The 12,587-nt window shown below is 42.1% G+C and overlaps 1 protein-coding gene across 1 annotated transcript; it reads right to left on the bottom strand.

Annotated features, from left to right (window-relative positions):
• Positions 1-3,733: 3,733 nt before the first annotated feature.
• Positions 3,734-8,192, bottom strand: LOC134628801 (tryptase-like; the record flags this gene model as incomplete). The annotated part of the gene is made up of 4 exons (XM_063475563.1): positions 3,734-4,045; positions 4,356-4,546; positions 5,130-5,398; positions 8,029-8,192. Coding segments are annotated over 4 exons (936 nt in total), but the record flags the coding sequence as incomplete, so codon positions are not given.
• Positions 8,193-12,587: the final 4,395 nt, after the last annotated feature.

The following is a 12,587-nucleotide window of genomic DNA, read 5'->3' as shown; positions in this document are numbered from 1 at the left end:
CTTTGTTTGTTTTACGTTTCTTTGTCATTGTCAGACACAACGCAGGAACACGCCAGTTACATATACATGAACCTAAACTTGTGGAGTTCTTGCAATGCTCTATGTTGGACTTGATTTATGCAAAGCTATAAGAGTAGCTTTGCATGAATTACAGCTGAACGTGAGACACCCCAGCGTGTCTTACGTTGGACTTCAGTGTGACCTCTGAATTGACGCTCTGTCTGAAACAGACTCCATATAAAAGACTTGGTGTTACATCGCCCTTTGTTTTGTGAAGTCTTGTCGTGTTACCTTTTTGAACCGTGAGGAATCAGTTACTAGTTACAAGTCATCCCGCCTTAAAGGGTACAGTTTTTTTTATCATCCATCTGGACTCCTGTGCACCATCGTCAGTGTGGAAACAATAAACTCTTTTCACACTGCAGAGCTGCAGTTTGTGCTCTTCATCAGCCAATGAAACACAGGACAGCGCTAGCTTAAATATAGGTCACGTGACCACCACCAATGACTGCATTTAATTACTCTTATTTCCTTTTTGTCTTTTTTTTCCTCATGTCAAGGCAATGTGTATTACTTGTAGCTTTCTCAGCTGTTTGTGCTTCATAAGATGTTGTTTTCATTGGTTATTCCTGCTGTTGGTCATGGTCCTATGACCTGTGACAGGTGATGAAGAGCAGGGCATGAAACATCAAGCACTAAACAAACTGGGAGTTCTGCAGTGTGCGAGCTGTTGGTTGTGGTCAGTTCCACGTGGTAGTGAGGACGTGCGAGGATGCTTTCCTGTTTGAGGGTCACTATATTTATGTTATTATTTTAAAAAAGCAGGTGGAGCTTCACCTTAGAGCTGTCACAAAAGGAATTATTGAGGGGGTTGGAAGGAGGAGGAGTTTGACCTCATGTGACCCACAGTAGGAGCTATCGGGTGTCATCACGTTAGAGGGCATTACACTGACTTTAACTTCATAGAGACTGACCCTGGGACTAACGTTAACCCTGACAGTAATGATGCAGGTCTGTCCATGTGTCAACATCTGCAAATAAGAGATCAGATCAGCCTTAGATCTTTATGAAGTCACAGAGTGGGCATATCCCTGATGTGGTCATATTAGCACACTGCTGTTCAAACCTTATGTTTTTGAGGGGCAGCCAATCAGAAGGAAGGGGTCCTTAAAAGAGATGAAGAGCTAAAACAGCATTTTTCAGACAGATGATGACCTGCAGAGCTACTGTAATGTGCAAGAATTAGACTGCGTGACTGGAAAAGAGCAAAAATAAGCTAACCAGATGAGGCCGCTTCACAGGGTGACGTGGCAGAACGGTGGTGCGTTGTTTGAATTGTTTCCTCACATGAAGAAGATTCCTGGCTCGAAGCCTGTCTGCGTGGGGTTTGCATAGTCCCAGTGTGCCTGTGAAGTACTCTAGCTTGTACACTGGTTAGCGTGGTACTTAAAGGACCTTGAGTGGTCAGTAAGACGAGCCCAGCATTAAATAACTGCCATGCTTTTGGAAATGAATGAGTAACTTGGTGCTGTGTCCACTGTGGTCTCCACTCGATGTGATGTTTCTGATCACTATCAGAGGTGTTTCTTTTAATGCTGTTAGCCTGCTTTCATGTTTCAAAGACCTTTCTGATTGGCCAACAAAAATCTCTTTACTGTCAGCAGTTTCAAAATGAGGACACAGAGAGGACACGTGGGAACGACTGAACAATATTAATAGTTAAAAACAAAGACGTGGTCCACATTCATCAAGCACAACCTCCACTGCACGTGGCAGCGTGAGGTGAAAACACACCTTAGAATGACTTACTTTACAGGCTGCTCTCCACCTGAACTTGATCTGTTTCACACTTCTGCTCTGCTCCTCCTCTTCCCGACAGGAGAACCTTCAAACTCTCACGATGTTCGTCCCACTGTGGCGGCAGTATGTGGTGGCACATGTGTGAGCTCACATGGACTCTTTCTCTCTCTATAAATGGAGCTCACGTCTCACCCACCCTCCTCCCTGACCTTAACACAGCACACACTTTTGGGCTTGCTCGGTTAGCTCGGCCATGATTTGTGGTTTGATCTGAATGAAAGCAGATAAAGTCTGCTGTCTATCAGCTGATGCATTTTTACACTTTCAGTGAAATTCTTACTCATTAAAAACAATCAGGGGTTCAGATTTGACCGTTTCACTCTGATTTCAGTACAGGGCATACTGGCAGCTTACTCACTGGAACCACCTTGTGGTGAACTATAACACTGTTGAAATCTGACACCTGTGAGGGAACCACAGACAGAAGTCGTCAACCAAGATTGATGTGAGGCGTTTGCATTGATCACACCTTCATCATATGTATTCAGTAGCACTACAGTGCCCACATGTTTCCTGCTCCAAGTCAGGTGGCTTTATTGTCATTGCAGCCATGTGCAGAGGTACAGTACACAGTGAAAGGAGACGTTCCTCCAAGACTGTGGTGCTACGACAGACAAACACAGGACGACATAAAGTGCAAGTGTGCAAAAACAGAACGATGCAGACTCACAACAGTGCAAAAGACTAAGCATTGTACAAAAAGTAGCTTGGTGTGTGTGTGTGTGTGTGTGTGTGTGTGTGTGTGTGTGCGCGCGCGCGCGTATGAAGGGGTTGTTTTGGACACTGGTTCTCATGAAACACTGTAATGGTAACATTATGTAATAGATGTTGTACTCCAGGAAACATTCATATAAATATTTGTTTCCTGGAACAATGCTTCCATGTCTGACACCAAACTGGATCTTAAACCCTACAATATTACAGAGAATCCCCAACAATCACATGACCCCCTTTGAGCTAGTACTTGGAGAAAGTAGGAAGGAAAAACTCGCTTTTAACAGGAAGAAACCCCCAGCAGAACCAGGCTCAGGGAGGGGCGGGGCCATCTGCTGTGAGTGAGGGGAAGAAGACAGACGAAGACACGCTGTGGAAGAGAGTCAGAGATTAATAATAACTAATAATTGAATGCAGAGAGATGTATTAACACATAGTGAGTAAAAAATTCACCACTTCTGGTGCTTTAGTTGATTCTCCATCAGTGATCTTCCCGCCTCCTCTCCCCATGAAAACCAACCAAGTACTGGCACAGTGTACCTAATAAAGTGACCAGAGAAGGGAGTGTAATTCTCCAGTCAAAAAGCCAATTAGTCAATTATCGTTAAAGACGATCTTTTACATTGTAAATGAGTGTGTAGCATGTTGTTGTACCCTGAATTATTATAATATTATCTTTTTAAAAAAAAGATAAGTTATTGATTTCAGTGCTTCAGCTATGTGAACTCGTTTATAACTGAAAGGAGCAGTCATGTGGTCCCTTGAGTAATAAACGCTATCTTTCAGATTCTTTTCTCCCCAAATTCCCAGTCTTTCTCACTTTTCATTGAGCTTTGGTCTTTAAAAAGATTTTTTCCCTCATCTTAACTTCAGTCAGTTTAAACTGTTGGGCTACATTTCTTATGTTCAGTACAAGTTTTAGAAAATTCCTCAAAGTCCAGCCTGAACCTCGGGCTCAAGATAGTCGTCCTTCAGAGGTACAAAAACAGATTTAGTTCATCTAAACTGGACTTCTGCTTTTTCTTAAACGTGTACAGTTTCTCATAATGTGGTCGGTACAGTACAAGTTTAATCAGCTTTAATCCTGTAAAGTCCCAAAGTCGAGGCTTGTTCACATTCATTTGTGTCGATCACATCATGTGAATCAAGTCAGACTTCTCTACAGGAAGAGCTGGAGACAAAAGGCGAGGCTGAGGAGATGGAAGAAGACAAAGATGAAGGAGTGAGCAGGACGACCCTCGCTGCTATTCGGGCAGGTGACATTGAGGTCACTGTTGGTCCCAGTGGACGTGAACGTCATGAAGCCCGGCTGGTTGGAGGAAATCCGGCTGTTGATCCAGGTCTGGTACTGGGATACTCTGGTGTAGACTCCTGGAAAATTCGGCTCAGCACAACCTTCCCCAAAACTGACGATTCCCGCCTGAATCCAGCGACCGTTCTGCTTGCTCACCATTGGACCTCCTGAATCCCCCTTTGAGAGCAGAAACATTTACTGTTAGGAAACTGTAGACCAGGGGTGCCCAATCCCAGTCCTCGAGAGCTACTGTCCTGCAGCTTTTAGATGCATCCCTACTCCAACACAGCTGAATCAAATGGTTTGATTGCCTCTTCAGCATGCCATCAAGTTTGGCAAATGCCTGATAACAAGCTATTCATTTGATTCAGGTGTGTCGGAACAAGGATCCATCTAAAAGCTGCAGGACGGTAGCTCTCGAGGACTGGGATTGGGCACCCCTGCTGTAGACGGTAAAAATCTGCCAAGCACAGGTAACAGCGATCACCTGACAGGAGTCCTTTCCTCCTGTAGTCCAGACGCTTTTCTTTCCAAGCTCCTTAGACTTTCCTCCTGTACGTAACCCGGCACAGATCATGTTGTCAGTGATGCTTCCCACTCCATAGTCACAGTTACACTGTCTGTTTCCTACAACAGGAAGCTCCACCTCCATCAGGTTTTGTGGAGAAGGAAGGGACACTGAAGGGGTAAAATAAATATATCAGTTTGTAATAAATGATGTGAGTGATTAAATGGACCTTCAAGCAAAATGATGGCTCCAATAAACGTAAAAACAAAGTGCAGTCATGTGTGCAAACAAAGATGGAGAAACATGATGTGTTTGTCCGCTGGGTTTATAGCTCCCCGCAGAACACAGTCGCCTGGTTAACTTGTGTAGTGTACTGACCTCACTTCACCTCATTTCATTGTTGTAGAAGAAGCACAACAGCTGCTGGTTTTAAATGTGCTAAAAATAAATAAACTTAACTTCACACAGACATTAGATGGACGTCAACATGTAGTAGCTGTCTAATACCACCTGGGGGCAGTGTCAGCTACACAGAAAGTATACTTTCTTTCAACCAGGGATCTTTGTGACTTGGTGCAGACTCAGCGCTTCCAGACTGGTTAATTCACATAATCATTCTTTCTTGTTTTGAACTCCGCACAGATTTAACCTCATGGAAACATTTTATTGCTCTAAATATTTCTGAGGCAGCACACTTGTTTCCTGCATTATGGTCAAATTTCTCTGAAACAGTCAGATGTCTTTATGACCCACCTCCACTCCCTATATCGCCCCAACCGGTGACCCAGCTGTTAACACCGCTGTAGAAGGTGCTGCTTGAAGCTGCCAGGCAGACGGGAGAAATGTAGTTGGTGAAAGCCACCGGACAGGAGAGCTGCAGGAGACAGATGTCATTGTCATTGGTATCAGAGTTGTAGTTTGGATGGATGATGATCTGTGTCACTGTCTTAGACACTGCATTGGGGTTAAATCCCTGTAGACGCTGACGGCCCAGATTCACAGTCAGACCACTCAGTTTGGTGCTGAGATCATCAGGAGACACAAACAGTACACAGTTATTCTGATTGTTATCAACATGAAAAGATATAATGTTCGACTTCCTGTTTAGCCAATCTTCCCTCTAAGCTGCGCACGTGCGCAATTGCGCACTGCTGGCAAGGTCTCTGCACACAGAAAATCTGCGTTGCGCACAAAAGAAAATCTAACGTGAATTGAAATTAAAATAAATATGTTAACAATTCTGTTTTGCAGTGTTAGTCAGTAAGTGACTGGCTGCTCCTGTATGGGATTAGAACGATGCCACCTTATCCCATAGTCCAGCCAATGATGCGATTCACATTCGTATATACGCAGCTAATCAACGTGGTTGACAGGCTATGACAGCGTCCTTATGTGCCGACACCGGTGTTTTAGCTAGCAAAACGGCGTGGCTGATGTGGAGTGAAGCCACGTTAATGACAACGTGTACAACCATTGGAGATGTGAGCAGGACAGACGGAACAATTGACGGAAAAAGTGTGGACTTTATACCAGTTTTTAAATTGTGTTGATCGGCCACGTAAAACCAGAGTTATGATAAAAATATCTGCAATGTTTGGTTTTCTTCCTGAATACTATCGTTGTTTATATTTACTGCGGGAAGAAACGGTAAAAACTGCGTTTTATAAGGAAAACGCTCGAAAGCCTGTGAGCAAAAACAAAACCAAAAACCCGTGTTTTGAGATGTGAGAGATTTGCGACGTTTAGTGCAAATCTTGTGTAGTTAGTGTGTAGTTAGTGTGTAGTGTAGTCAATAGTTTTGTTGTGTGTCAGAACAATGAGGCGACTGCTGAATGTTACAGGTGTTACAGGAGTGATACATCTCCTGTTGTCAGGCCTGCAGGTATCAGGCTGTTGTTCTCCTTTATCTCATAGTGGACAAATTATTTTTTGGAGTGGCACAAATAATTTGTGTGGCATCAAATTTGATGCAGAACAGCTGATTGTTCTGTAAATAGTTTGAAATGTTTGTTTAAAAAAAACACCTTGGCTGCATTTTTAGGTAAACAGCTGCAAAAAACTTTGTTGTTTGCAAAACTCAACATCTATTACATAATGTTACTTTTTTGAAGAAGTAACTATATAATTAATTGCCCAGCATTGGTCATTATTTACTGTATTTTGCAGACAGAGAGTTACAGGACTCTCTCCCAGACCTCAGACTCAGACTCATAATACAAGTCAGAGCTTTATAAGAAAAAAAAGAAAAAAAAGAAAGTTGTGTTTATAAATTGGAGTTCAAGTTATTTTTACTTCCAATAGTGTTAACATACTACACAGGTCATGAACAAGATTCTTTTAAATTTCCATTGTAAGTGAGCTAAAGCAGTTAATTAAAAGTAGTCTAACATAAGTGTAAATGCTGTAATTTGATTATTTTAATAAACCATGTAACTTGGATGGATTGGATGCTGGCGTGACCACAGTGCACACGTCTGCTGTTGCTCACAGTGGTCCAAGGGACCGCTCAGGGAGTTTGTGTGTTCACTCAGACACATGAAAAATTAGAGGGAACATTGCTGTTTACCACATTTTTTAAAACCTGTTCAAAGAAGTCCTACCATCAATATTAAATATGATCTGCCCTGAATCTATGTACCACAGGCCTTTAAGCTGGCAGCAGTTAAACCGTGACTTAAAAAGTCATCACTTCACCCAGCTGTTTCAGTTTTTTTGAGCTCGTCACAGTAGAGAGGACATATTAAACAGGACTGCTTTCTTCCATTTGCACAATATCTCTAAGTGACACTGAAAAACTAGTTCATGCATTTATTACTTCCAGGCTGGACTACTGTAATTCATTATTATCAGGAAGTCCTAAAAACTTCAGTTAATCCAAAATGCTGCAGCAAGAGTCCTGACAGGGACTAGAAAGAGAGAGCAGATTTCTCCTGTATTGGCTTCCCTTCATTGGCTTCCTGTTAAATCCAGAATTCAAAATCCTGCTCCTCACATGCAAGGTCTTAAATAATCAGGCCCCATCTTATCTTAATGACCTTGTAGTACCATATCACCCTATTAGAGCACTTCGCTCTCACACTGCAGGCTTACTTGCTGTTCCTAGAGTATTTAAAAGTAGAATGGGAGGCAGAGCCTTCAGTTTTCAGGCCCCTCTTCTGTGGAACCAGCTTCCAGTTTGGATTCAGGAGACAGACACTATCTCTACTTTTAAGATTAGGCTTCAAACTTTCCTTTTTGCTAAAGCATATAGTTAGGGCTGGACCAGGTGACCCTGAATCCTCCCTTAGTTATGCTGCAGTAGGTGTAGGCTGCTGGGGGATTCCCATGATGCACTGGGTGTTTCTTTTTCACTCACGATTAGTGTTTAAACACCTCTCTGCATTTAATCATTAGTTATCACTAATCTCTGGCTCTCTTCCACAGCATGTCTTTGTCCTGTCTTCCCCCCCTCATTCCCAACTGGTCACGGCCCCTCCTTTATATTGTAGGCTATTTACTTTGCAATATAAAGTGCCTTGAATTGACTGTTTGTTTAATTTCCTGCTATATAAACAAAACTGGAATCTTAGATATTCGTCCTGTTACCCCAGTCAGCCCCTAGGTTGGGACCTTTAAATCATGTTCAGAGTGCAGCTTCACCCTCTTTACTTACCTTTGAAAGCAGTGAGCAGCAGTCAGCACCCACTGACTGTTAATGAAGGATCCTCCACAAAAGTGGAAACCAAATATCTGCAGACTGACCTGCCAGGGCCAGCTGCCATCGGGGGCCACCTGTCCTCCTACAATCCTGGTGTTCAGAGGTGCCTGACCACAAACTGAAGACAGACATTAAAACACAGAGTGAGCATTACTGTATGAGCTGTAAACTCTCAGCATTACAAACTGCTGAGTGAGGACACAGTGATCCTGGGAGTCTACAGTTCACTCACAAACTAATATTCATATGAAACTCTAAAGATTTATTGCACATAAAAGTAAATCATTACACAAAGAAACTTTATCTTACCACTCAGCTGTGACTCAGACTCTGAAACACAGAAAACAAACAATTTTAAAACAAAAAATCTCCATGCATCATTCTGTGGTTAGTTCACTGTCTGTAATAATAGTGGGAACATTGACAGTCTCTGGTTAGCCTGAAGCAATGGTCTGAGAAATGAAGCCAACCCCTGCAGTTCCCCTGATGTCCAGCAGAGGCAGCAGTGAGTCAGTCCCCATAGACTCTGTGGATAATTTCCTCATTCAAAACGCCTGTTTTTATAACTCACCTGTTTAAACTGCATTAGGGATTAAAGTTTGCCTTATTAGGGGCGTGGCCTCTTTGGCTGACCGGTGGATGATGACACAGGTGACTGTAGCTGTCTGCTAGCCCATATGGAAAAGATATATATAAATCTTATAAAGTTTGTATCTGTCTTGTGTGAAACTTGTATGAAAAGCATACACGAGTGAAAACAGATATAAGATCCCTTGAAAAATTATATAAATGAAACTTGTATATTTTGGATGCTTCCTAAAACAATATATGAAAGTAATGAGAAAGTGGCCACTTTCATGAGTAAATCATATAAGCCTTATATGATTCACTATATGAAGTAGGCCACATCTGATGCAAGTCTTTTATACGTTTTTACTATTTCTTTTCCATATGGGAGGCCTCAACTCAGCTAACTGCAGTCCTTGAACTGGACCTCTGGACTGTATTTAATGACATCATCTGACCAATAATATGGCTACTGTACAAAAAGGCTAAGCTCCAGTTTAGGTGAAATTCTTGAATTTTAATTAGGTGTTACTAAGCACTGATTATCGTGCTCAGTAACTGCTCATGCTACACCCGTACAGCTAGCTTGCAGTAGCTGATTACTTACTACTCCAAAGTCTAGTCCAAATGTGGTCAGATCTGACTCCGAAACCAACATGGAGCATCCAAAATACTAACACTGGCACTTTAAGGAGTCCTGAAACAAGGGCCGTGTCTCAATATGTGTACTTGTGTGTAGTTGCATTCTCGTGGTCTTGTGAAACGTTATCAGTTAGAGACCAAGTACTGTTCCAATTCAAAGTAGGCATCAAGCTGAGAATGCAAAAAATTCCCAAATGGGAATCACGGGCATCGGCAAAAAATAAATAAATAAATAAATTGCTCGTACTCATGCTGCCCCGACATCATGCCAGCCAATATCGGGAATGGCATAGGCACCGATCAGTTTTCTATCGCCCATTTCCTGGGAGTAAGGGCGCCCTCCGTTTGCGAGGTGCGCCTGCTGCTTGCGGCACAGGGAGGAGAGGGCGGGGCGGCGGGGGATTCTCTGACCAGCTGGAGCAGCATCTAATAACCAACTCGCAAAATAAAACAAAATAAAAACAAACCAACAAACACGAAAACACCAGACATCATGATACAGACTTATAATTTGCACCGATGTTTTTTCGAAATTCTATACGCGAAAAGTGAGCGCGAGAGCCCTCGGTGCGCCTGCTCGCTGCTGAAGTCAAAGTAAACTTTATTGTCATCTCCGCTACAGACAGTCCAGTATATAGAGAGACGAGACGACGTGGCTCCAGTTATAGCAGTGCAAGTAAACAAACAATAAATATAAGAAGAGTAAGAAAATAAATATACACTTTAAGACCAGGGGTAAAGGGATCAATAACAATTTAAAATTTATAATTCACAGTTTGATGATTTAAAGTCTCACACACAACCTGTCGAAAGGGGGCGGCTGCTTCCAAATAGAGCACATTTTATTCATAATGTGGTAAATCCAAGCTCGTTATGTATTCATGATCTGAATCCTGGGTTGTGCGAAATCCCAGAAATAAACCCTAGACAAAGCGAATCTGTGAACTAAGGTGTAGGTCTGTTAGGTTAAGTTGTGGTGATCCTCGGGTTGGGAAATTTGTGTTCATACTGGAGTGCAAAATTAGAGCACTCCAGTATGGGGCAGAGGGAGTGTTTGCCCAGGGCGCCAAACAGGCTAGGACCGCCACTGAATGGCGCTTACAGTCACCACGTGGATGCAGGCACAGAGAATACCAGCATGGCCAGTGAAGATGAGGCAGAACCAGGTAACACCAAACAGAAGGACCAGTCCGAGGACCTTATTCCTAAGCGAGGGGCTACCTCTGTGGCATGGACATGATTTGGTTATGAAAAGTCTGACACGGACCAGAACACTGTACGATGCAAATTATGATGCAAACTGGTCCCCACCTCAGACTCAAACAAGAATCCTGTGACAGAGTACAGAGAGAGTTTACGGACGAGAAGCAAAAAGAGCCGTTAGGTGCTCCAAATAAACCTTAGACTCAAATGTCAGAACAGGCTTTTCCCCGGAGCACCCCATGTAATAAAATACGGTGGCCCTGAGAGGCCAAACGGACTGCAACTTCAGAAAACACTTGCAAAAAGAAAAATGCTGCAAAAAGAAAAACACTTGCAAAAAGAACATGCTAACCAGTGCGACTGGGAGACACTTCAAAGAAGTGGAGGAGAGGTAAATGTGTTGTAATCTCATGATTCTAATAATACTACAGATATCTGGAATATACATTCAAAGATAATTCTAACAAATATAATGTTTAATGTAGCCTTAGAAATGAAGCTTTTTTAAACTCGATAACAAATAGTAATAAGTCAAAGTCATTAAGGAGTGTTGCAGTTAATATGTCCAGGTTTTAATTTGGCATTGTGTCTTCATCAGGCAATGTATTGTCCATATTGTGGAATCCAGCTAGTGGGGCAAATTGGAGGTTTTTGTGGGTCCTGTGGATCTAACATTCAAGTTTTAGCACCTTTTAAAGAGAATGGTAAGCACTTCACTTTCCTATTATTTATTGCTCACCTTTTAATTGCTTCATAATGACTGATATACACCACAGTAGCTTCAGTAGTGCGTGTTAAACTTTTTTTTTGGGGGGGGGGGGATTATTATCCATGTGCCATTCCAAAAGTACTATATTCATTTCCTTATTCTAAGGTTTTTGTATTGTTAAAGACTCTGTATGCAAAGATAAATCAGAATTCCACAAATGCAAAAGGAGTGAACTGGTACTAAGAACTGTATTCTGGTTTAAGCCTGCCACCGGTTCTACGGCATAATTTTAAAAAATTGTTCATGACTTGTCTATAGCAATAGGGCATATGTACACAGTGACGAAATTCTTCTAACTTCTCTTATTTTGCTCATTTTGAGTTGTCAGCATAGAGGTCTTAATGAGAGTGATAAGTCCTGAATCCTGGTCCATGTTCTTTGAGCTTTCTCTGGCCTTTATTTAAGCTCACATCAAGAAGATTAAATACTTGAGTCACGTTTATTGAGAGTTGTTTCAGATGTGGTATTTTTTTAAAAACACTTATTAAGTGCATTTGTGGATTCCTGCGGTCGTAATTTTCTTTTCATGTTTTCTCTTCAACCTTAGGCCCAGTCTCAGTCACAGACATCATCAATAAGTATTTCTCTGAGGGCCATACATATGAAGTGATCCTGGATTTTCTTGAAAACAAGCATAATATTTGTATGAGTCTGCGAACATTAAAGAGGAGGCTAAAAGATGCTGGAATGACTAGAAGGACTGACTTTACTCCCACTGACATTGTCATTTCCACTGTTACACAAGAACTGAGAGGCTCAGGTCAGCTTCTGGGTTACAGATCCATGTGTCAGACACTGCGACAAAAGTATAATCTGACAGTTAAAAGAAATGATGTAATGCACATACTCTCAAGACTAGATCCACATGGTGTTAAGCGTCGCTGTAAACGAAGGTTTGTTCGAAGAGGATATTTTTCAGAAGGACCAAATCAAGTGTGGCATGTGGATGGATATGATAAGCTGAAACCCTTTGGTGTTGCTATTAGTGCATGTGTCGATGGATTTTCAAGGAAAGTTATGTGGCTCAGCTGTGGCAGCTCAAATAATGACCCAGGTATCATTGCAAAATATTATATGGAGTGCGTGACACGGTTTGGTCAACTTCCAGCATGCCTTCGTACAGACTGTGGCACAGAAAATGGCACAATGGCAGCCATTCACTGTGCTTTAAGATCAGACCATGGAGATGAACTTGCAGGAGCCCACAGTCATATGTATGGCACCTCAACTACAAATCAACGGATTGAAAGTTGGTGGTCTTCGTTCAGAAAGCAAAGGTACATGACTTTTAAAATATATTCTGAAACTTAAAATTGAATGGTTCTTTTTCTTG

The sequence above is a fragment of the Pelmatolapia mariae genome, linkage group LG6 (assembly GCF_036321145.2).
Source record: "Pelmatolapia mariae isolate MD_Pm_ZW linkage group LG6, Pm_UMD_F_2, whole genome shotgun sequence".
Lineage (NCBI taxonomy): Eukaryota > Metazoa > Chordata > Actinopteri > Cichliformes > Cichlidae > Pelmatolapia > Pelmatolapia mariae.
The sequence above is the reverse complement of the archived record's forward strand: the minus strand, read 5'-3'. Positions and strand labels throughout refer to the sequence as shown.